The following is a 24,523-nucleotide window of genomic DNA, read 5'->3' as shown; positions in this document are numbered from 1 at the left end:
CCTGCCTCTGCCTCCCAAGTGCTGGGATTAAAGGCGTGCGCCACCACCGCCCGGCTAGGAAAGGTTTTTAAAACGTGAAAATTTTGTAGAGTATATAATTATTTTAAAAATCCATGTAACCACTACCTATGCTAAGAAACAACACTGCCAACCCCCAAGTTCCCTCCTGATCATCAGACCCTGTCCTCCCTTCCGAGGAAGCCACGGTCATAGCTCAGCACTGTGTTACATGCAGCTGAATGCTCCTGGCAGTCTACTATTCTCTCATGACACTCCATTTGCCTATCGACTCTCCCACTAATGGACTTGTGGCCATCGTCCATAATGTCTCACACATGTGCCCTGGTGTCCGTCACACAGCTGCACCAAGGTACACATGGCTAGGGGCATTTCTGGGTTTGCTTCCTTGAGAGCGTCTTATGTACTCCAGGCTGGCTTCAAACACAGCAGAAGATGACACTGAACTTCTGATCCTTTTGCCTCCACTGAGCCTGGCTTGCTTGAGGGCTCTCTGACACACCAGAGGAGGGCACTGGATCCCATTGTAGATGGTTGTGAGCCACCATGTGGTTGCTGGGAATTGAACTCAGGACCTCTGGAAGAGCAGACAGTGCTTTAAAGCTCTCTGGATCAGAAGGTGTAAGTGGACACATACTCATGTTGCTAGACAGCACCAGGATATTATCCAGATGGCTGTGTAGCCTGTACTGCCGCCAGCAGTGCACAGGCGTCTGGCTGTGGCCCCTCAGTTGTTCTGTCCCAACCTGTATGTCGACAATGACAATGCACGTATAGCACTGATCATCATGTGCTGGCCTCTCCTTCTTTCGTAAACATGGATTTGGTGTTTTTAAATTTATTTTATGTGCCAGGCGGTGGTGGCACATGCCTTTAATCCCAGCACTTGGGAGGCAGAGGCAGGCAGATCTCTGAGTTCCAGGCCAGCCTGGTCTACAGAGTGAGATCCAGGACAGCCAGGACTACACAGAGAAACCCTGTGTCTCGAAAAACCAAAAAAAAAAAAAAAAACATAAATATATATATATATATATATGTATATATATATATAATGTGTATGAGTGTTTTACCTATATGCATATATATGTATATGTACCATGTTCTATATACACACACATACACATATATATGTACCATGCATTGTGATTGGGGAGGTCGAGGTCAGAAAGTCCTGGACCCCTTGGACCTGGAGTTACAGCCAATTGTGAGCCACTACCAAATGGGTGTTGGCAACTAAACCCATGTACTCTGCAGGGGTAACAGTACATTTGTTTGTTTGTTTTGTTTTGATTTGATTTTTCCAGACAGGGTTTCTTTGTGTATCCCTGGCTGTCCTGAAACTTGCTCTATAGACCAGGCTGGCCTCGAACTCACAGAGATACACCTGCCATGTGCTTGTCACAAGTGCTTTTAACCACTGAGCCATCTACCCAGCCCTATGTTCTTCTTTATTAAATATTTTCATTCACCATGCCTTATTGACCACACTATTTAGAGAGTATGGCCCCTTAGGCAACATCTTAGTTTTCCCTTTAGCATACAAGACGCATGCACATACATTTTTGCAATGCTGGGAACTGAGCCCTGGACATCATGCTTTGCACCCACTAGGCAAGCGCTCTGTCACTGAGCTATACCCCTGGCCATTTGAGAAAGCTTATTTTAATTTTTTTTTTCTTGTTTGTAACAGGGTTTCACCGGGCAGTGGTGGCGCACGCCTTTAATCCCAGCACTTGGGAAGCAGAGGCAGGCGAATTTCTGAGTTCGAGGCCAGCCTGGTCTACAGAGTGAGTTCCAGGACAGCCAGGGCTACACAGAGAAACCCTGTCTCGAAAAAAACAAAATAAATAAATAAATAAATAAATAAAAGAAAAGAAACAGGGTTTCTCTGTGAAGCCCTGGTTGTCTTGGAACTCACTGTAGATGAAACTGGCCTCAAACTCAGAGAGACTTCCTGTTTCTGCCTTGGCCTTAAAGTTTAAAGGGAACCCTTTACAGTGTTTATTTGTCACCATTTTTTGCAGAAAACTACTGTCCTAGCTCCTTTGTTGGTGTTTTTTGTTTGTTTGTTTGTTTGTTTGTTTGTTTTGAGAGGTTCCTCTGTGTAGCCCTGGCTGTCCTGGAACTCACTATGTAGATCAGGCTAGCCTGGAACTCCAGAAATCTGCTTGACTCTGCCTCCTATGTTCTGGGACTAAAGGAGTGCTCCACCACCCAACAACTTCTTTGCTTTCTTGATTTTTATTTTATGTATGTAGGTGTTTTGCTAGCATAGGTCTGTGTACTGAATGCATGCAGTGCCCATGGAGGCCAGAAGAGGGTGCTGCATCCCTGGGACTGGAGTTACAGATGGTAGTGAGATACTTGGGTCCTAGGCAACAGTAGCCAGGGCTCTTAATTGCTGAACCATCTCTCCTTGCCCCATTTTCTTCTTGAGAGAGGGTTTGACTCTGAAGCCCAGACCTCAATCCTGCCTCAGTTTCCTGAGGCTGGCGTCACAGGCAAAGCCGGTATGCCTGATTCCCATTCTTTTTCTCTTTTGGGTGAGTCACATCTTTAAAGCGGAACTCAAACACACCACGCCTTTAGTCCCAGCACTGGTGATCGCTGAAGTAACGATGTGGTGTGTGGTGCACATTGTTACTCAATCCTGGGAGCAGAGGCAGACAGAGCTCTGTGAGTTCAAGGCTAGCCTGGTTCATGTAAAGACTTCCAGGAGTGAGCTACGGATTGGGACCCTGTCTCAAAAGAGAAGAAAACAAAATAGAACGAAACAAATGGCATCCATATTACACACACACAACATACAGAGTGCTGGAAATGACCCGGTCTCTAAATTCCCATGCACAGACCACACTTTAGAATACAGAAGGCTACGTGTGTAGTGGGGTTTTACGTGGCTTTCATGTCTTTGTTAACTGTTCTATGGTAAATGGTTTTTATTATTTTATAATTAAAAACAGGTACTAGGGGCTGGAGAGATGGCTCAGCAGTTAAGAGCACTGACTGCTCTTCCAGAGGTCCTGAGTTCAATTCCCAGCAACCACATGGTGGCTCACAACCATCTGTAATGGGACCTGATGCCATCTTCTGATGTGTCTGAAGAGAACAACAGAGTACTCATATAAATAAGATAAATACATCTTTAAAAAAAACAAACCAATTAGGTACTAGACCCCCCCCCAAACACACACACACAGTGACAGGGAGCGAGGGGCAGAGTAGATGGCAAGGCTGGAGCACAGAGGGCAGAGGTGGGTAGCCATGGGCAGGGGACTGTAGTTGAAGCCAGCTTCTGGGGACCCTGTGTGCCAGGGGCAGGTTTCTGTGACAGCAACTGTGCGAGAACAGGCAAGGGCCAGTGGCTAAGCCTGGGAGACCTATGTGTCTGGGACCCTGGGAGGCAGGAAGGGGTACTGGGCCAAAGCATGCAGGCCACAGTAGGCAGGGGGCTCACCGTCACCTCCTGGTAGGACTCCATGCCATTCAGCACCACCTGGATGACCTGCCGGCGCAGCTTAACACTCTGCTCTGACCGGTACTCAGAGTTGGTCAGGTAGAAGAGGGCGGCACTGCCGGTCACTTGAATGTTCTTGTCATACTTGTGACACTTGAGGGCTGTGATGACCAGCTGTGTGAACACAGGGGTGGGGGCTGGGGCTGGGGTGCTGCCAGAGGCCGTTGAGAACAGCCTGGGCTCTATGAGTCACGCTGGCTTCTCTAGGGAAGGCTGACCTTAGACCTGCTCTCCTGTGAGACATGAGGAGCAGGAACTAGGGCAGGGCCTCAACAGGCTGGCAGGGAGGCCAGGCACTGCCAAGGGTAGAGGTTTGCAAGGCAAGGCTGCCTGTTCCCCTGGGATCAGGGCTGGGTGCAGAAGGGCAGAGGAGGGCAGCGATATCTGGGAGCCTGAAGGCCTTGGGTTCTGCTGACCTTCAGAGCCCGCAGAAGCTGGTTGCAGCGTTCAATGCGTGCAATGTCAAACAGCAGGTTGATGGCCCTGGAAGTGATCTCAGGCCGGTGCTCTGTGTAGGCCTCGATGGCGTTCAGCACCTGTTCTTCATTTTTGTCACCACTTACCTAGTGATGGAACATGTCAGGACAACCCAAGAGAGGCCAGGTAGGTAATGGGACCCCAGACTCAGTGCTGTGCGGTACCTGGCCACTTCTTCCTCCCCACTCCGACTCTTACTTTGTACGCTGGAATGTGTGTGAGACGACACAGGGAGGTCTCAAAGAGCCCAAGGAACTGCAGTGGCCTCTTCAGAGCCCGAAAAGGCATGATGCTGCTCTTGGACGGTTCGGTGCTAGGGAAAGAGCATGCCAGAGTTGGCTACCTGATCAGACCTAGCCTGGGCTCCCCATGGACTAGGTACTCCATCCATGGAGAAACAAGGCCTTCTAATCGCATCCTGTCCCTGCCCAATGCACTGTGCAGTTAAGCCTGGCCTTCAATCCCTGGTCCTCCTGCCCCACCTCTCAAGTGCTGGGACACAGATGCATGCTTCCATGCTGAGTGCTGTGCTGTGGATCAAAGTCAGAGCTCTGTGCCACCTGGGCTACATTCCAGCTCCCACTTCTTGATTGAAGGGTGGGAGGGACAGTGTAGAACACAGGTTGCGAGCTGTCACCACTGCCACCTTTGAAAGGCATCACCTGCCATTCTAACCGGGACACATTTTGCTAACAAGCAAAGATAAGCTCCTCTGCCATACAAAACTAAACGCGGCCGAGGGGGACTGGAGGCAGTCACAGTGGCTGGGCTGACGTGAGACCTCAGCACTAGTTCACAGAGGCTCGGCTCAGCCATGGACCACCTAGGGACAGCAGTAGCCTGGGCCTGCTGGTCCCCAGCATTCCATCATGCCTGGTGCTGTTGGTTTCTTTTTTTTTTTTTTTTTTGGTTTTTTGAGACAGGGTTTCTCTGTGTAGTCCTGGCTGTCCTGGAACTCACTCTGTAGACCAGGCTGGCCTCGAACTCAGAAATCCACCTGCCTCTGCCTCCCAAGTGCTGGGATTAAAGGCGTGCGCCACCACTGCCCGGCGTGCTGTTGGTTTCTTATGCATTTAGGTCTCAGTACAGATTGATCCAGATTGATCCCATGCTGCAATGTGACCTCTTCAACAAACTCAGAAGGCTTCAGGGAGTCCTGAGTGTACACTTCCCCACCAGTGCCCAGAATGACTCCCCCCCCGGCGGGCGCGCAGCAGGGCCTATCTTGTTCCCCACCACCCCCACCATCTTCCTTCCTTCCTTCCTTCCTTCCTTCCTTCCTTCAAGTTTATTGAATGTGTGTGAATATGTGCCTTTCACACTTGAGTGCTCACACTCATATAGAAATCAGCAGACAGCCAGACAGTGGTGGCGCATGCCTTTAATCCCAGCTCGTGGGAGGCAGAAGCAGGCGGATTTCTGAGTTCAAGGCCAGCCTGGTCTACAGAGTGAGTTCCAGGACAGCCAGGGCTACACAGAGAAACCCTGTCTCAAAAAACCAAACCAAACCAAAAAAAAAAAAGAAAGAAATCAGCAGACAATTTGTAGGAGTGGGCTCTAGGGACAGAAAGCAGGGTATCAGATTTGGTGACAAGGACCTGAATATGCCGAGGCATCTCACTGGCCTTTGACTTTTTTTTTTTTTTTAAATGATTATTTAACTTTGTGGGGTTTGGGTGTTTTGCCTGGATATATGTTGTACTCTGTGTGTGCCCGGTGCCTGCAGAGGCCAGAAGAGGATGTCAGGTCTCCTGGAACTAGACTTACAGACAGGTTGTGAGCCTCCATGTGGGAACCGGGACTTGAACCTGAGCCCTCTAGAAGAACAAGAGTTCTAAACGGCTGAGCCTTCTCTCTAGCCACTCCACCCCCTTTTGAAGCTATGCAGCCCTAACCGGCCTCAACCCCACAGAGATGAGCACGCCCTGTCTCTGCTGTACTATGACTGAAGGTGTGCTTACCACACCAGCCTCACTGACTTGCACAGTACTTGGCACACACAGCACTTGGTCGTTGCTTGGTGAGTGGCATCCGCCCAGCAGCAGAGCTAGGTACCCACCTGATCTGCCCTGCCTCCTCATCTGTCTTGGGGACGCTGCAGTTCTCTAGGATCATGTGACCAGAGATGTCCAGTGACATCAGGTTCCCCAGCTTCTGCACCAGGAGACTGAGCACCTTCCGAGTCAGCTTAAACTTGTAGTAGCTGGAGAGGCGGTCTCGAGAAATGTCCAGGTGGCTGGAGGGCAGGTAGGGGCCACATGTCAGGAGCTTACTCCTTCAGGCCACAGCAGGGAAGGGCCCATACCCGCCACAGCTTCTCCAGGGAATTCTGCAGAAACATTCTGCTGGGACTTGGGTGCTCTAAATTGCCCTCAACTAGCTACAGTGTGTGGTCTAAACAGTGGGCTCTCTCCATGTTCCATGCAAGGGCTCCCTTGCTGTGGCTGATGGACCCAGGACTGACAACACCTTTCTTCTATCCTCTGCTTCGCACTGCTCCCCAAACCCCACCCTGCAACTCCAGCCCTGGTTGCTGAATGGTCAGCTCACCGCAGCTTGTGCAGCTGAACAATGACACGGATGTGGTCATCTGAAAGGTCCATGTTGTAGAGAACAAGGGACATCAGACTGTCCTTCCACTGTGTTAGGAAAGTGGCATCACTTGTTTGGATGCCTGAGAGGTCCAAGGCGGCCAGGGAGTTGAGCGGCCGAAGCAGTGACTCCACTGGGATGCCATCAATCATGCGGCCCAGGTTGAGGAAGCGCAGGCGGCTGAAGCCCTCGAAGGTGAAGTCCTTGACCAGCACCTGGCACGTCGGGTTGACCAGGCACTCATCCTCACAGCCGCCAGGGTTGTCCTCCTCATAGAAGATGTTGGCACAGCCGAAGAGGCTCAAGGACACCAGACTGTGCCTGAAGCTCCGCAGCGTCTGCAGGCTCTTGGCAGACAGCTTCTCGCAGTTGGTCAGGTATAGCTCCACCAGGTCCTGGAGTAGCATACCAGCCTCAGCTCCTCTGCCCACCCTGAGCCACCCCAGGCTTGGCTTCTGGGGTGGTTGGGGTCTCACCTGCTTGCGAATGGCTTCCAGGTCCTGGTCCTGCACCAGGTCTTCACGGAGGTGGATCCGAGTGAGCCGAGTGCTGCGGGGGTCTGAGAAGAGGCTGAAGAAGGTCTCATGTGGCTCAAAAGTGCAGGCAGCACTCACCAGCTCCACATACCTTCGAGAGAAGCAAGCCTAGCTCAGGAAGTATGTAGATGCCTGGGCTGCCATTGGAAGCCACATCACATGCTTGAGGGCTTATGACATCACCCAGGCAACAGCCACCTCTCCACAGCATCTACTTAGATTCTGACTATCCATATGCCCCAGAGTACAGGAATCTAAAGGTGGTCATCAGGGTGACCACCAGTGATACAGTGAAACAAAGGGACACCAAGTCCCAAGTACTTCCTTCTAGCAGTCTGCCTAAACACCTGTAACCCCTCTTCCTAGGTGCACGACATCAAACCTGGAGTACACTGACCTTAGCCACACCACTGTCTAGATTTATCTTTCCATAGTAGCCTCTGGTGCCCTTCCAGGGCAGGCAAATCAGGTAAAATGGTTTTGTACTTACAGCTGCCTAGTGGGCAGAGTTTGAGCTGTCAGTGTAATCCTATCTAGCCAAGACTCCCATTTGTGCATGAATCCTAGGCCTGGGGCTTAGAGAGATGGTCCAACTGTTAAGAATACTTGTTCTTGGGCTGGATAGATGGCTCAGTGGTTAAGAGCACCGACTGCTCTTCCAGAGGTCCTGAGTTCAATTCCCAGCAACCACATGGTGGCTCACAACCATCTGCAATGGGATCTGATGCCCTCTTGTTGTGTTTCTGAAAAGATTGACAGTGTACTCATATACATAAAATACATAAATCTTTTTAAAAAATACTTATTCTTGCAGAATACTAGTGTTTAGTTCCTAGCACCTACATGGTGCCCCTTTTGAAAAAGAAAGAGGGCTGGAGAGATGGCTGGGCAGTTAAGGGGACTAGCTGCTCTTCCAGAGGTTCTGAGTTCAATTCCCAGCAACCACATGGTGGCTCACAACCATCTGTAATGGGATTCAATACTTTCTTCTGGTGTGTCTGAAGACAGAATATTCATATACATAAAATAAATAAATGAATCGTCTGAAAAGAAAAGAGCCAATTGGGGGGCAGGGGGAGTTGGAGGCCAGCCTGGTCTACAGAGTGAGTTTCAGGTCAGCTAGGGCTACACAGAGAAACCCTGTCTCAAAAAACAAAACCAAAAAGAGGCAGGCCTGGTATTGCACATCTTTAACTCCAGCATTTGGGTGGCATAGCTGGGTGGATCACTACATTTGAGGCTAGACTCATCTATAAAGTGAGTTCCAGGCCAGCCAAGGAAGAGTGTAACCCTCTTTGTTTAAAAACAAAAACAAAAGCACAACCCAGAAACAAACAAAAGAAGGAAGGAGGAGGAAACAAAGACCTGGAAGCTCTCAGCACACAGAGCATCTCATGACCCACAGCATTTCAGATGCTAGGCTGCCTCCACCCGGGAGCCCTCACACATAACTGAACTTCCCTAGACTTTCTGTCTGTGAGATGCACTTGGCTCCGGTGTTAGGCTGACAAAGGGTCCAACATCATGCCTGGGCCATATTGAATACTGAGAAAACATCATGAGCTTGCTTGCTTCCCTTGGTTCCCACCTGGCTGTGAAACTCTTTAATCCTATGGTTTCCCTCTGGGGTAACTAGCATAAAACTAAGTGTTTAGGAAGGATATGCATATTGTGCTGTGGGCTCCCAGAGCAGTGAGTACCCACCAGGAGGCTGTATAAAGATTATCTGCATGATTCAGTCTCTGATCACAGGTCTACTGTTCTGATCTTGACACACATGTTTATTGTGTACTTAGTTCAGAGGTGCAGGCACAGATATGAGCGCACACACAGGGTAGCACATAATGCCTTGATTTACATGCAGGATTTTGTACTAACTTACCCCTAATCACAGACATGTGTTTCACACACATGTTCTGTGCTGCATAATGTTCCATGTATATCCGTTCCTTCATGTGTGCCACCTATGTACCATATCTCTGGTCACATATACACACCGCTGTTATCCCTTACTGTCACGGTCACTTCCCCTTGCCCTGATCTGAACATACAGTCTTCATCTCCAGCTCACACTTCACCCTTCATACTAGGCTCCAACCCTGCCCCAGCCCTGGGGAGACCCTTGCTCACTCATTGACCAGCTGGTCACAGATTTCACTGGGCAAGAAGATGTCTGGATGCAGCCGCAGGGTCTCCTTGTCCAGCAGGTAGCCCAGGGTACCATCAAGATTGCGGAGACAGAAGTCAGTACAGAGGGTCATCAGGGACTCAGGTGTGTCGGACGCCATGCTGGGAGAAGGCAGCAAGGGCCCACAAGGGCAACTATGAATTACCGATAATCACAAGATCATTGGCAGAGCCACAGCCTGGGAAGGAGAAAAGCAGCCAAATGAGATACAGAGAAGAGCCTGTGTCTACTTCTTGAGTGGGGAAAGGGAAGCCCCATCCATCTATCATATTCAAACTAAGATTTTAAAATTTAGGCTGTTCAAGCCTGTAATCCCAGAATCTGGGAGGCAGAGGCAAGAGGATCAGGAGTTCCAGACCAGCCTGAGCTATAGAGTGAGTCCCTGACTAAATAAAATGTTGAATATCATTCAGTCACAAAAAGTTCTCATATAACACTGGGTCATGCTAACTGAAGAAACCAATGATGAAGGTTACAATCCGTGGACAGCCACAAAGGACAAATCTATGGATAAGTGAGACCAGCCGTAGCTGGGCGGTGGTGGCGCATGCCTTTAATCCCAGCAGTGAACATACTGTAGTTATCTCCTGCAATGTCAGTGAACATACTGTAGTTATCCCCTGCAATGTCAGTGGACATCCAAGGGTCTCTCTGAGGGTCATCACGTAGAGTACTACTTTGAATGTTCGGTGTATTTTCAAAGGTTTATTTATTGCTAGGTATGTGTGAGAATGTAAGTAGCACCTGCCACAGTCTCTGCATGGAGTCCCTGCAAGTGTGTACTTTAATCCCCCCCACCCACCGAGAGAGAGAGAGAGAGAGAGAGAGAGAGAGAGAGAGAGACCGAGCGCGAGAGAGAGAGAGAGCGAGAGAGAGAGAGAGAGAGAGAGAGCGAGAGAGCGAGAGAGCGAGAGAGAGAGAGAGAGAGAGAGAGAGAGAGAGAGAGAGAGAGAGCGAGAGAGAGCGAGAGCGAGAGAGAGACCGAGACCAGCCTTGGGAAAAATGGGAGTGACCACTCTTGGGATGAGCTTCCCTTTGGGAGTGTTGCCATACTGTATTCACTGAATACTTTAAATGGCTGGAATGTGCTGCCTGTAAATTACACTGAAATTGTTACTTTGTAATGTAAAGTCTTGATGGCTAGAGAGATGGCTTGGTGGTCACCACCTACTGTTCTTGCAAAGGCCCTGGGGTCAATTCCCAGAACCTACATGGTACCAGAATTCCAATTCTAGGGGATGCAGTGTCCACGTCCATATAGCTCAGGAAAGAGATCTCCTAGAACTGGGATTATAGATGGTAGTGAGCCACCATGTGGGTGCTGAGAACCAAATCCAGGTCCTCTGCGAGAGCAAGTGCTGTTAACAACTGAGCCAGTTCTCTAGACATGCCCCTAAGGTTTCTTAACACACCTCAAAAATGCCAATCACAAGACAGAAAAAGCTGGTATGCACCAGAGTGAAGAAGTTTCTGTTCATACATATACAAAAGTTAATTCCAAATACACTACAGGCCTAAAGGTGCACATTATGACATAATTGTAGGCAATGTTTTCACAGAAAGATACTGACAGACTGAGCTTAGGAATGTGCCTGCAATCCCAGGCTTTGGGAGGGCTTTATCCCACCTTAAGAGGATCAGTTCAAGCCTTGGTAGCATAATGGAGATTCCAGGAGTAGGGAGGAAGGGGGGGGGGGAAGGAGAGGAAGAAGGAAGAGGAAGAGAAGGGAGCCACAGACTATAAAGCATATCTGGCCCTTCCTCTGAGTGGACCCACAGGTGTCTTCACTGTGAACACTCACATGTGAATGTAAATCAATAAAGAGATTTAAAATGCTCGGCACCAGCCAGGCATGGTGGTGCACGCCCTTAGGCCCGTACATTCAAAACACAGAGTCAACATTCTGTAGACCATAAGGAGAGATGTACTAAATGCACCAGTGTAAAGATGGCACAACACCCGAACGGGTGCCTCCTGACAGACGGCTGCTTCCTGAAGGGCACTCATCTTGCTCCATCAGCAGCAGCAAAATGCACACCAACCCACAATGAGATGCCATTTCCCACAGCCGGCGGCCAGCTCTACTGCAGACACCAAGCCCTGGTTAAGACAGGATGCTGGTGGGACTGTAAAGCAGTGTGACCTGGGCAGTAACTGGAGATGGCTCAACAATATTGACTGATGCTGAACGGGTATGTACTTTCAAGATTTAGCAAGTCTGCCTACAGGATATACCCAACAGAGGTGCTCTGTAGGTGTGCAAACAGAGCCAGTGAGATGGCTTGTGGGCAAAGGTATCTGCCATGCAAACCTGAAGACCTAGGTTCAAGCCCCAGAACACACAGTGGAAGAGACAACAGACACCCAGAGTTGCCTTCTGATCTCCATGCAGGGACTGTGGCAGGTGCTACTTACATTCTCACACATACCTAGCAATAAATAAACCTTTGAAAATACACCGAACATTCAAAGTAGTACTCTACGTGATGACCCTCAGAGAGACCCTTGGATGTCCACTGACATTTCAGGGGATAACTACAGTATGTTTACTGCCATACAGCACTGAGAGCACAGTCAACCACTTGGATGATCCTCACAGTGTAACAGGGAGGGGTAAGAAGCAAGACGACATTGCATTTGCTCCAGGTGTGCTCCCTTTTGCTAATACACAGGGCGTCTATGTTGGGATGGGCCTGTCTCCTTAGCAAGGATATGTGCGCATGTGTACTTGAAGGAAGTTTCTGGGTGCAGACGAGTTTCAGGTCTTTCCTCTCAGTGGACTCACAGGTGTCTCCACTGTAACATTCACACACATATTAGAATTCTATAACAGATTAAAATTGGTTGGCACCAGCCAGGCATGGTGACACACACCTTTAGTCCTAGAACTTGGAAAGCAGAGGCAGGTGGTTAACTATAAGTTCAAGGCCAGCTTGGTCTATATAGAAAGCTCCAGGACAGCCAGGACTACACAGAGAGAACCTGTCTCAAACAACAAACCAAAACATTCTGGCACCAACCAAAGGGATCCACACTTGAAAGAGGTCTGGACGCATTCCAGTGGTAAGCCAGTTAACACAGTGTCAACACTGGCTGGAGAAATTGCAAACTGAACCTGAACCTTCCTATTACACTTAAGTGAACAGGAAACAATTCCGAGAGGCTGGAGAGATGGTATAGTTCAGGGTGTTCTTGCAGAGAATCTAAGCTTGGCTCTGTGTGAGTACAATACTATGTAGATAAACACCTTGAGCATCTGTGGATTTTGGTACCCAACCCAGTCTTCAACTCAATCCCTTGTGGATACTGAACTTCAGACAAGTTTTAATGTTCGGGAGATGTAGTGCAGTGGTACAGCCTATGCTTACCATGTATGAGATTTGGGATTAATTCCCAACAGCCTTCCACAAGCACAGGTTCTACAGTCAGGCAGCTAGGTCTCTGCTCTGACTCCATTCCGTAACTTACTAGTAAACAATGTCACTTCTCCAGATAACAGTGTCCTCATCTGGGAAACATGAGGATGATAATTCTTCTGCCAGGGCTGGAGGAGTTGAGGAGATAGTTCTGGGACAGTGCTTCCCACAGCACACAGTGAATGAGCTCTGGTTGTGTTGACAGATAAGGATATGGAAGCTCAGAGACTCAAGGCTACTCTGTACAAACTGGTCTCTGGCTCTGTCACATCATCCCTTACGGCAGCAGTTCTCAACTGTGCATTGTGACCCCTTTGGGAGCGTGGAATGATCCTTGCACAGGGGTCACCTAAGACCATTAGAAAGCCCAGATATTTACATTATGATTCATAATAGAAGCAAAATTACAGTTATAAAGTGGCAAAGAAAATAATTTTAAGACTGAGGGTCACCACAACATGAGGAACTGTATTTAAGGGTCATAGCATCAGGAAGGTTGACAACTACTGCCTTAGAGGAAGGTTCCAAATGGGTTGGGGCTTAGCTTTGGGGTACCATGTCCACTCCTGAGCCTTTTAAGTTACTCAGGACACAAGGCAAGAGACAACATTGCCTGCACTGGGGATGCTGAAATAGGAGGATGACTAGCTCAGGACCAACTTGAGCAGCTTAGCATAGCCATGTATTAATAAAATAAAAATGGGGGCTGGAGAGGCGGCTCAGTGGTTAAGAGCACTAGCTGCTCTTCCAGAGGACTTGGGTTCAATTCCCAGCACCTACATGGTAGCTCACAACTGCCTGTAATTCCAGTTCCAGGTGATCTGACATCTTCGTATATGTATATGTATATGTATATGTATATATATATATGTATATATATAATTATTTTAAAAAACCAAAATATTTAAAAATAAAAAGGTGGGATACTCAGTGGTAGAGTACTTGCCTCGAATGTGTGAGACACTGGATTCCATATTTGGTGGGAAAAATTAAGATTCAGCTATTCTTTTCTTGTTGTTGTTTTAAGATTTAATTCATTTTATTTTATAAACAAGATCTCACTACAGAGAGTTGATTGGCCTGGAACTCTCTAGATAAACCAGATGGCCTTGAGCTCACAGAGCTGTTAGAATTAAAGGCATGTGTCATTATGCCCTAAAATTAACTTACGTTAATGGGGGGGGGATATATACTCACAAGTACAGGTGCACACGGAGGTCAGAAGAGAATGACAAAGCCCTGAGAGGTGGGGTTTGAGGTCACTGCCAGCTGCCTGATGCAGGTGCTAGGAACTGAACCTCTCTGTATGAATAGTATGTACTTTAAAAATAATAATAATAAATCAGTTATTTTTTTCTTAGATTTACTTATATATTTAAGATGTCTAAGTGTTTTGTCTGCATGTATGTTCATGTACCACATGCATGCCTGGTACCCTTAAAGGCAGAAGATGCCACTGGGACCCTTGGAACTAGAGTTATGGATGTTTGTGAGCCATTGTGTAGGTTCTGGGACTCAAACAAGTGCTTTTAACCACGGCGCCATCCCTGAGGCCTGTTATTTTGACTTTTCTTTTTTTCTTTAAGAGCAGCTATTACAGTCACCTCCAGCCAGCACACGGCCCCCACTTCTATGTCAAGTAGGGTCTGGTCTCCCTAGACCCAGGCCTTCACACCACCCATGCTTCAGCTGGCCCAGTGGAAATGTAACACTCTCTGGGGATGGCACAAATGGTGGGTTGCCTGGACATCCCTAGGACCTTCCTCACTTGCAGACTGGCCTTCGGCATGCTGGTACCAGAGGAAGCAGCATATCGAGGCCAGCCCTGCTGGGGACCATCTTTCCGGCTTCCTTATTTCCTTGACCCTTTTCTAGCCTACTTCCTTCCACAGGATGGCAAGAGCCCCAGGCCTGGTCCCCTGCAGCCCCATATTTGTACCCCCTCCACCTGCTAGGATTGTCCAGTTTCAACCAATGAGAGTTCTGCCTCTACAAAGCACGGTCTGAGTCCTCTTCCAGAGCCCATTCTACCATTCTGAAGTCCAGGGAGGCACCCCTGCCCCACCCGTTAGGAGGCTCTTGCTGAGACTGCCATGGCTCCAATCCAGGTGTTAGTTTATTTCCCATTTCCTTGATAAACCGAGGACAGATGTCATGCTGCCTGCTTCTCTTCTTTTTTTTTTCTTTCTTTTGTTTTGTTTTTGTTTTTTTGAGACAGAGTTTCTCTGTGTAGCCTTGGTACACCATCTGTAGACCAAGCTAGCCCTGCAGGTTGACTGTTCCTGCAGTAATTACAGACCTAGCCACAAACCAGACAAGGTCCTGCCTCTGTGAAACATTCTGGCACTAGAAGGAGACAATCAGCTACCTAAAAAGAACACAGATACAGTCACATCTCAGGAACAGTGCTCTGAAGGACAAAGGAAGGGCCTGTGTCACTATGAGCTGGAGCTTCAGGGAAGGTTTGACATTTTAGATAAGACCGAAGAGATGAGCCCCCTGAATGTTCTGAGGTAGAAAGACACGTGCAGTGGCTGAGAGCTTAGGGCGCAGGGGATGCAGGCACCGAGAGCCAGACCTATGGCTCCTGGGAACTGAACATGGGTGGTACTGAACACTAAGCACAGGGCTTGGGGAAAGGGAAGTCTCAACAACAAATGCCATGGCAGGAGCCACAGTGGACTTGCAGGACGTGATTCTCATGAGGTTGAGCATGAGTTCACTGTCCCCAGAGCACTGCTGAGTCCCTATGGGTCATGGCGGAACCTTGTGACTGGCTGGAAAAGAAGTGCCTTTTCTGCAGGGCTGAGCCCCAGCCCCAGGTAGCTACCCTGCTCTGGCTGGGCTACACACATGGAGGGAACACCACAATATCAGTTGCCCAGGTAACCAAAGGCCTCCAGAGAACAAACTGGTGAATTGTGCCATCAGTGTTCACCTCCTCCAGGAGTGGACCCTTCAGCTTGAAGGAGTCGGGGGTGCAGTGTCCTGGGAGAGCTGGGAGGAAGGAGCTGTCCTCATCTGGGATCAAAGCCTAGAGGCTCACAACACCCTACCACTCCACCCCTTGGAGGATTTTCACTCTCAAGGCAGGTTCCAGTCATCTGGAATTCTGGCAACTGGGGACAATTTGGACTCTGAAATTGATAGACTACCAGAGTAGAAGAATCCTATGTCTCTTTTCTTACAGGCTCTTTAAGATATGCTGGGGGAAGGGCAGTGGGAGAAAAGACTGAGAAAAACAACAGGACCCCAGGCAGCCACCCCCGCTGTACCACCTCCATCCTCTGTGCTTCCAGACGGATGCCCAGCTCCTTCCGGAATTTACTTCCTACAGTTTCTTATTTAACCAGCCAAACATCACAGCCCAGTACTCTGTACCAATAGAGACCTATTCATTTGCATAACAATTTGTCTATGACCCTCCTCCCAGCTGCCAGCTCCAGAGGACAGACTGGCAGCTTGCACCCACGCCCACATCCTTGGTGCCTACTAGTGCCTGGCATTTAGGCAGAACAAAGGTTTGCTGTTGCCAATATAACCTCACGATGGCACTCTGAGGTAGAGGTGACACTGAGAACCATAAGTAACATAAAAGGAGCCTGAGATTGTAACACTGTAGATCTAAAGAGCTCACCAATCACACACCTCCATTCATCCAGCCAACCAGCTAAAGGAAGAGAGCGAGGTGGGCATGGGTGCACACCCTTAGTCCAAGTGCTTGGGAGACAGAGCCAGGTGGATCCCTCTGAGTTCAAGGCCAATCTGGTCTACAGAGTTCCTGGGCATCCAGGGCTGTTACTAAAAGAAACCCTGTCTCAAAAAACTGAAAAATAAAAATAAAATAATAAATAAGGGCCAGGCAGTGGTGGTGCACGCCTTTAATCCTAGCACTTTGGAGGCAGAGGCAGGCAGATCTCTGAGTTCGAGGCCAGCCTGGTCTACAGAGTGAGTTCCAGGACAGCCAGGACTACACAGAGAAACCCTGTCTCGAAAAACCAAAAAAAAAAAAAAAAGAGAGAGACTAACCAATGTCCAGAGGAGGAAGCAAGGAACCACAGCAACAGCTTGACACCTGGGGGCAGAGAATCTGGGAAGCCAAAGGATCCAAACCTTGGAGCAGTGCCCACCCTGAGAAATGTTAACCCATGAGCTCTGGGAACCCTCTATAGAGGTTGAATGCTTTCCAGGAAGGAATGGGTCCTTGGCTGGAGATTAGGAACAAAAAGTTGCTATAAAGATAGTCCAGACAAGTGCCAGGGGCACTCTAGGGGACAGAGGTGCAGATGAAGGTTAGAGATAGAAGTCTCCAGAGACTATGCCTGCAGGGTCTGTGCTGGGAAGACACAGAATGGGAAAGGACTACATGCCCAGCAGGCTGTTGCTATCTCTCCTGATAAAGAAACAATGCACACACACTGAGGAAGGCCAGACTACTGGGGCAGGCTGTTTGAGTTCTGCTTGTGCAGTCACTTTCTAATGCCCACCCACACTGCTCAGTCCTTGATATGTACCAGCTGCCTCCACCCTCAAGCGGCAGGGCTCTATCTACAGCCTGCAGGTGTGGCAGCTGAGGCTGCGTGCCAAGCCGTCTGCACAGTCTGTATATAGGTATGTGCTCTCCACTCAGTAGGTCAGACCTCAGGTTTCCAGGTCTGTTCTCAGTGCTGCCACCCATGGCAACTTAGACAAGCCTCACTTTCTCTTCTCTGCCATCACTACCTTCTTACAACTCCAAGCATCCTTGAGCACTGACCACAAATGATCTGGTTTTGTGGTAATGATTCTATGGGCACCATGGACCAGGGCTAGAAGTTTCCTAAAAGTTGGGACCCTGCATGCGTCACAGGACCTCCATTACTATTAAAGAGTGAGTGTCAGGCTAGCTGGGATCCTCCCACCTGTCTCTCCATCTCTGGGATTACAAGTGCATGTCACCAGATGGTGTTTGTATATGGGTGCTAGGGATTGAATTCAGGTCCTTGTGTTTGCAAGGCAAGCATGCTTACTGTCTGAGTCACATCCCCAGCTCTTTGCTCACTTCTGAAGCCATAAACCCAGCTCCAGTGAATGAACCAGGTTTGATGTTGGTCTCCAAAGAGCTGACTCCACAGAGGTCTCTGCACTCACATTCCTGGAATCAAGAACTGAAGCACTGAGGCTAAACAAAACCCACCCACCAAAGGCAGGTGGTTAGTGGTTAGTGGTAAGATGCTCAGTGGTTAATGGTGCCACCTGCCAAGACTGAAAATCTGAGTCTAGCCCCAGGTCCCTCATGGTGGAAAGAGAATCAACTCTTATAAATTGTCTTTGGACCTCCACAAATGTGCTATGATACTTCGGTAAGTAACTGTTAAAAGCAAACAAACGCCTGGAGGCAAAGCGTAGCCCTGTGCATGATGGGCCCTAGATGGCCCTGCACAAACCTAGTGGTACGAACTGTAACAGCAAGTGTTCTTCACCATTGTGAGTCTGAGTAAAGGGCAAACTCTTCTCCAACCAGTGTCTTGTTTCATCCCATCACTCTCTCTAGAGTCAGCAGGAGGAGGACACCATTCTCAGTGTAAAGCAGGGAAAACCGAGGAGCAAAGGGAACAATGGATTCACGCAAATATATACAATAAGCCGGCAGCAGAACTGTGCTAGGCCCTGGTTCACCACGTTGCTAGTTTGGGGACCTGGTCAGAGAAGCTTTCTCTGCCACTGAGGCTCCTGTCTTCTAAGCGCTGGCTTCCTACACTTACATGTTACTTAATTGTGTGGTACACGGGATGGCCCAGTGGTTTATGCACATGAGGCGAGTTCTATCACTCAGCCATACCCGCTGCCCTTTGGCTTTTCCTTTTCAAATCCTCTGGCCCTGCTCAGCCAACAGTGCAGGCCTGATGACACAGTTAGGCTCAAGGGGTGAGGAGGAAGTTCTGGAGTTGTTCTCCTCGAAGACTGTGCCAGGTGCCTTCAGGACCCACAGCCTCTACCTGAAATCTGACCACACACACAGTGCCAAAGATAGGCCCAACACTAACATTGTACTTTCCAATCTGTCTGGAAGACATTTTGCTTATATTATGGTACAGAATTGGGATTTTCAGGGCTTGATTTTAAAAGTCCTCTTTGGGTCAGGCATAGTGATACATACACACGTATAATCTGCTGGAATTATAACAGAGGGCAGTGGCAGGTCAATCTCTATGAACTCAAGACTACACTGTTTTACATAGCAAGACTGAAGCTAGGCTGGTCTACATGAATTTACCTCAAAACAAACAAACAAATAAAACAAATGTAATGCTACCAGCTGGAATTGGTGGCTCACGTTTGCAGTCCTAGCCTTTGGGATGCTGAGAACTGCTGAGTTCAAGGTCAGTCTGGGCTGCATAGGCAGTTGTCAGTCTCACTGCAGAGTAAGAACTTGTCTTAAAAAAAAAAAATCAAGGCCAAGTTCACAGATACCCCGGAGAACACACCATTACTTTTACCAGTAAGAGGTGTCATAAAGTTCTACTTAGCTCCCTCCAGTATTCCAACAAATTCTATGAGCCAGGGGAGTCAGGCAGAGTTGGTGATGCCACCAGCTGATGCTAGAAACAAGGGCTGCAGGGCTGTGCCATGGGCAGATCCTTACTGTCATATGCCACACTGCCACACATGCACTGTGTAGCTTGCCAGTCCTATTCTACAGATGGGAAGACTGAGGCAGAGGGTCATTTGCTCACATTTTAACAACAAGCAAACAGTAGTGTGACATGACTTCCTGCAATGCTATCTGCTTGCTTTCTTTCTTTCTTTCTTTCTTTCTTTCTTTCTTTCTTTCTTTCTTTTTAAAGATTTCTGTCATGGATGTTCAGTACAGACAGCAAGAGGGCACTTAGAACACAAGGCTGAAGTACAATGATTACTTGTCACCTCAGACAATTTTGATTCTTCTCCAACATTTCAACACTTACCACCCTGCATCACAAGCCAGTCCCTAGTGTGCTCCCTGCTGCTGTGTGTGCTCACTTGATTTCCTTCCACCCACTCTGCCTCCTTCATTCCGACCCAAGTGGGTTCTCTTGCCACCACAGGACCTTTGTGCCTGCTGCTGAATGCTGAGCCCCTGGAAAGCTGTAATGACTTTCTACCTCACTCATCTCTGCTTAGACAGCAACCTTCTTAGAGACCTTCCCTGACCACATTCTATACAAAGGTCCCAGTCTCTGTCTGTTTACTTTTCTTCGTGACACCTATGACTACCTAACATGTTGTATGCTTATTTACTGAATATGCCAAAGCACAGCGACCCTTTGTATCTAACAAGAACCTCTTGGTCGAAGCATAGCTTCCTGTGACCCCCTTTCAATGCTATCTCCTCAGGTCACCCTAACTCGAAGACTGAAGAGAACCATTTTGTCAGAAACATCATTGAGTCAGCTTTTCCCAGGCATTAGGCATCACCACCCCCAAACCCCTGTCCCCCCAACCCCCCCCCGTCTCTGCCATACACACACACACAGGGCACAAGCAAACACAGGAGATCTTTGACTGGTTAAAGAGCAGCTAAATCAAGTTCCACCCAGAGCTAGCCAGACCGGTCAGTTTCAGTTTCACCTCACCTATGGGAACCACTGGTCTTCAGCTTGCAAACCCACCCGCTCTTTTCCGACCCTGTTGCACTATCTTGTACCTTGGCATCCCATTTTGGGAGCTAATCCAGGAGCCAAGCCATCCCTAAGCTTTTAAGTAGCACGGCTTGGGGGGTTGGGAGGAGACCTAAACTCATCCAACAGGTAGGAGGGGCAGAGGCTAGGCTTCTAAGCCCTACGTTGAGCCCCATTTTGCAAGGGCGAGCATCGTCCTCATTATAGAGAGAGCTCAATTTTCAAGGCAAAATCCTCAGACCTGGGTGGTAGGCGACGAGCGCCTCCCACCACTGACCTGTGGTGGATCTCTGCAAGGAGTCGCAGCGACAATGCTTAGACCCTGAGGCAGTGGTCAGAGAAGGCTGCAGGTACGTCTCTTGGCTCGACATTAGGACGTACCCTAGGAGGGGGCGGCCCTCAACCGGGAGACAGGATGCTTCGCAGGCTTACAAGCAGAGGCTGCGGCCCGGGGGAATCGGCGGCCAATGCGCCGCAGGAGGTCGGATCCGGTCCGGGTCGGCGGGGCGGGGCAAGGCGGGAATGCAGCGACCAGAGCCCGGGACAGAGGCCGTTCCCTTGCCCTCGGGCCGCCGGCTGGGCTGAGGGCCGCCGGCTGCTGGCTCTGGGCCCAGCCCCTCCCCCCGATCCTGCTCCGACGGCTTGAAGAGCCTGTGGCTGCGGGTGTGCTGTCAACAAAGCGTCACTTCCGGGCCGCCCCTTAGCAACAGAGGAGGGGTTCTCCTGTCTGGTCCCGCCGCGAACGTGGGCGGCGGCGGCTGAAGGTTCCGGGCCTTCTGGGCTGCTCCTGCCCAAGCTGAGGCCTGAGTCCCCACGTTAGCCTTCAGGGTTCCTTCTAGTGAGGGGCTGGTTCGCAGGAGCAGGTTCAGGACAGGATCGACTCCATCTTACCTAGTTAGTGCTGACTCACTCGGCACCCAACCCGACGTCTTTTGGGCGGTCTGGACGTAGCCACCACATTGCCCCTCAATGTGCTCCTCCTCTTTTCCTTCAAGAAAAGGGCCATTTACCCAGGAGCTGTCAGATAGCAAGACTGAGGCTATCTTGGCCACTGCATTTTCTTCTAGTCACCAAGGATCTCTTAACAGTTGTTTCTCTCTTCCTCCAATAGTGCCCGACTGTCCGCCATTTTATCTTTCTTTTTTTATTTTTACGTTTGTTTGTTTTTCGAGACAGGGTTTCGAAACCTGTGTAGTCCTGGCTGTCCTGGAACTCACTCTGTAGACCAGGCTGGCCTCGAACTCAGAAATCCGCCTGCCTCTGCCTGCCTCCCAAGTGCTGGGATTAAAGGAATGCACCACCACTGCCCGGCTTCATTTTGTTATTTATTATTTTTAATTATGTGTATATATGTGAGTGGGGTGTATATGCACATGACAGCAGCTGCCTGCTGAGGACAAAAGTCCTGGAGCCCATGAAGCTGAAGTTACAGAAAGTAGTAAGCTTCACAACGTAGGTGCTAGGAACCGAACAGTCTCTCTAGTTTTATACCTCCTTTTCATTTTAAGATAATTTTTTCCATTTATTTATAAGTGTGTGTGCATATGTACATGTGTAGGAGATCAGAGAACTGTTTGCTGCAGAGAGTTCTCTACACCCACCATGTTGGTTCCAGTGATCAAACTCGGTCCTCACCACGCTTGTACTGAGCACCCTTACCTGCTGGGCCATCTCACTGGCCCCATCACCGCTTCTTCTGATTTCTACTATAGCCTCCTCCGAACACAAATTCCTTATGCAGTTCCACAACCCTAGAATGCATTTTCTTTTTTCTTTTTTTTTTTTTTTTTCTTTTTTTGGTTTTTCAAGACAGGGTTTCTCTGTGTAGCCCTGGCTGTCCTGGAACACACTCTGTAGACCAGGCTGGCCTCGAACTCAGAAATCCGCCTGCCTCTGCATCCCAAGTGCTGGGATTAAAGGCATGCGCCACCACCGCCCGGCCAGAATGCTGTTTTCTTAAACATCAGGGCATCCAGACTTTTCATCTATCCTCTTTCCTTGCCCAGTTCCTCTGTAAATTGCTTCCTTCTGGTCTCTTGTCCAGATGGTTCACAGTTTAAATCAGTTTGGACTCCTTTCATCTCTGTCTCTCTCTAGGCTCAAACAATCAGATGGTAAGCTTAAACATTTTTCTTACTGCCTTCCACATCTGGTAAAGTAACAATTCTTTTTGCTTGAGGAACTCCCTGGAGTGGGATTAGAGAGGAAGAAGGGAGGGGAAGAAGGGAGAGGTAGGGCTCAAATCCAGGTCCTATAGCAAACAGGAATTCTACCACTGATGCCACTGATGTATTTTCTTTTCTATATATATATATATGATACATAAATAATACATACACCTTAATCTCAGCACTCAGGAGGCAGAGATAGGAAGATTCTGTTAGTTTAAGGCCAGCCTGGTCTACATAGCTAGTTCCAGGACAGCCAAAACTACACACACACAAAAACATGTTTCTAAACAACAAACAAAGGAGAAAAAAAAGAAAGATACCTTAAGCAGGAAGGTAAGCAACTCAAAATAGGTTCAGGAAGTCTCTGAAACTAACCAGATTCACTAAGTCCCTTCCTGCCAAAGTAAAGAATAAAAAGCTGAGAGTTCTTAGACAAGCTGGGTTGCAAAGAAGAGACTGAGACCAGACTAGCTACTTGGAATAAGAGGAAACCAGCTTAGCTGCCTACAAGAGATTTAGACCAGAGTCAGGTGTAAAGGACACTTTCTAATCTGTTGAGCTGCCTGAAGACTGTGCAGCGTGCTATAGGTTCCCAGCTTTTGTGACCTGTCACCTATGCTGAGATGTGCCTTGATCATGCCACTGTCTCTTGAGTAATTTCTGTTCCCATAAGTAATACCAGTAAAACCCAATAGCTCACCAAATTGGACTGTGGTGGTATACTTTTGTCTGTCCTGAGTTCCCTATCTGGGCTGAGTAGACATGCATGTTGTTTTCTGGGAAAAGTATTTTGTCACACAACACCCTTGTGTACAGCAACCCTAACTCAGTTCAATGTATTGAAACAATTCCACATGCATGACTGTCTTAATAGGGTCACTATTGCTGTGATGAAACACCTTGACCAAAAAGCAAGTTGGGGAGGAAAAGGTTTACTGGACTTACACGTCTACGTCACAGTCCTTGAAGGAGGTCAGAGAAGGAACTCACAAGGCAGAAGGCTGAAGGCTGGAGTCCAAACAGAGGTCATGGAGGCTTGCTGGTTCAGCTTTGCTTGTTTGTTTTGAGACAGGGTTTCTCTGTGTAGTTCTGTCTTATTCTGTAGACCAGGCTGGGCTTGAACTCAGAGATCCACCTGCCTCTGCCTCCCAGGTGCTGGGATTGAAGGCCTGCGCCACTACAGTGGGCTTATACATCTAAATCTTTATGGAGGCATTTTCCCAATGGAGGTTCCCTTCTTTCAGCTGACTTTTTGTTTGTTTGTTTGTTTGTTTGTTTGTTTTTGATTTGCTTATTTATTATGTATACAATGTTCTGCCTGCATGGCCAGAAGAGGGCACTAGATGATTGTGAGCCACCATGTGGTTGCTGGGAATTGAACTCAGGACCTCTCGAAGAGCAGCCAGTGCTCTTAACTCCTGAGCCATTTCTCCAGCCCCCAAGATGACTCTATCATGTGTCAAGTTAACATTAAACTAGCCAGTACAATGACCAAGTGAGATTTATTCCTGGAATTCAAAGATGAGGTCAATCACTCTATTACAGGGCATTGTCATAAGGAGAAAAGTTTCCGTCTTCAACTGAGGATCATCAAAATTAAAGTAGAAACACATTTGAATAATTTAATATCATTTCATGATTAAAAAGAGATTCAGGGGTCTGGAGTGATAACTCAGCAGTTAAGAGCACAGACTGCTCTTCCAGAGGTCCTGAGTTCAATTCCCAGCAACCACATGGTGGCTCACAACCACCTGTAGTAGAATCCAATGCCCGGGGCTGGAGAGATGGCTCAGTGGTTAAGAGCACTGACTGCACTTCCAGAGGTCCTGAGTTCAAATCCCAGCAACCACATGGTGGCTCACAACCATCTGTAATGAGATCTGATGCCCTCTTCTGGTCTGTCTGAAGACAGCTACAATGTATTCATATATAATAAACAAATAAATCTTTAAAAAAAAAAAAAAAAA

The 24,523-nt window shown here is 48.5% G+C and overlaps 1 protein-coding gene across 5 annotated transcripts in view; it reads right to left on the bottom strand.

The window, feature by feature from the left end:
• Nucleotides 1-21,108, bottom strand: part of Zer1 (zyg-11 related cell cycle regulator) — a 29,629-nt gene extending 8,521 nt beyond the window's left edge. The window contains exons 1-8 of one of the 5 annotated variants that reach the window (XM_028756930.1): nt 20,767-21,108; nt 9,271-9,506; nt 7,081-7,231; nt 6,563-6,999; nt 6,072-6,248; nt 4,211-4,325; nt 3,952-4,098; nt 3,476-3,649 (exon numbers count right to left, since the gene is read on the bottom strand). In XM_028756930.1, the coding sequence (XP_028612763.1) occupies nt 3,476-3,649; nt 3,952-4,098; nt 4,211-4,325; nt 6,072-6,248; nt 6,563-6,999; nt 7,081-7,231; nt 9,271-9,428 (1,359 nt within the window). In that variant the 5' untranslated portion in view covers nt 9,429-9,506; nt 20,767-21,108. The other 4 variants (XM_028756935.1, XM_028756933.1, XM_028756931.1 and 1 more) reach the window with 4 other exon arrangements.
• Between the last annotated feature and the right edge of the window lie 3,415 nt (nt 21,109-24,523).

This window comes from Grammomys surdaster, unplaced genomic scaffold (assembly GCF_004785775.1).
Source record: "Grammomys surdaster isolate TR1022 unplaced genomic scaffold, NIH_TR_1.0 126133, whole genome shotgun sequence".
NCBI classification, from domain to species: Eukaryota; Metazoa; Chordata; class Mammalia; order Rodentia; family Muridae; genus Grammomys; species Grammomys surdaster.
The sequence above is the reverse complement of the archived record's forward strand: the minus strand, read 5'-3'. Positions and strand labels throughout refer to the sequence as shown.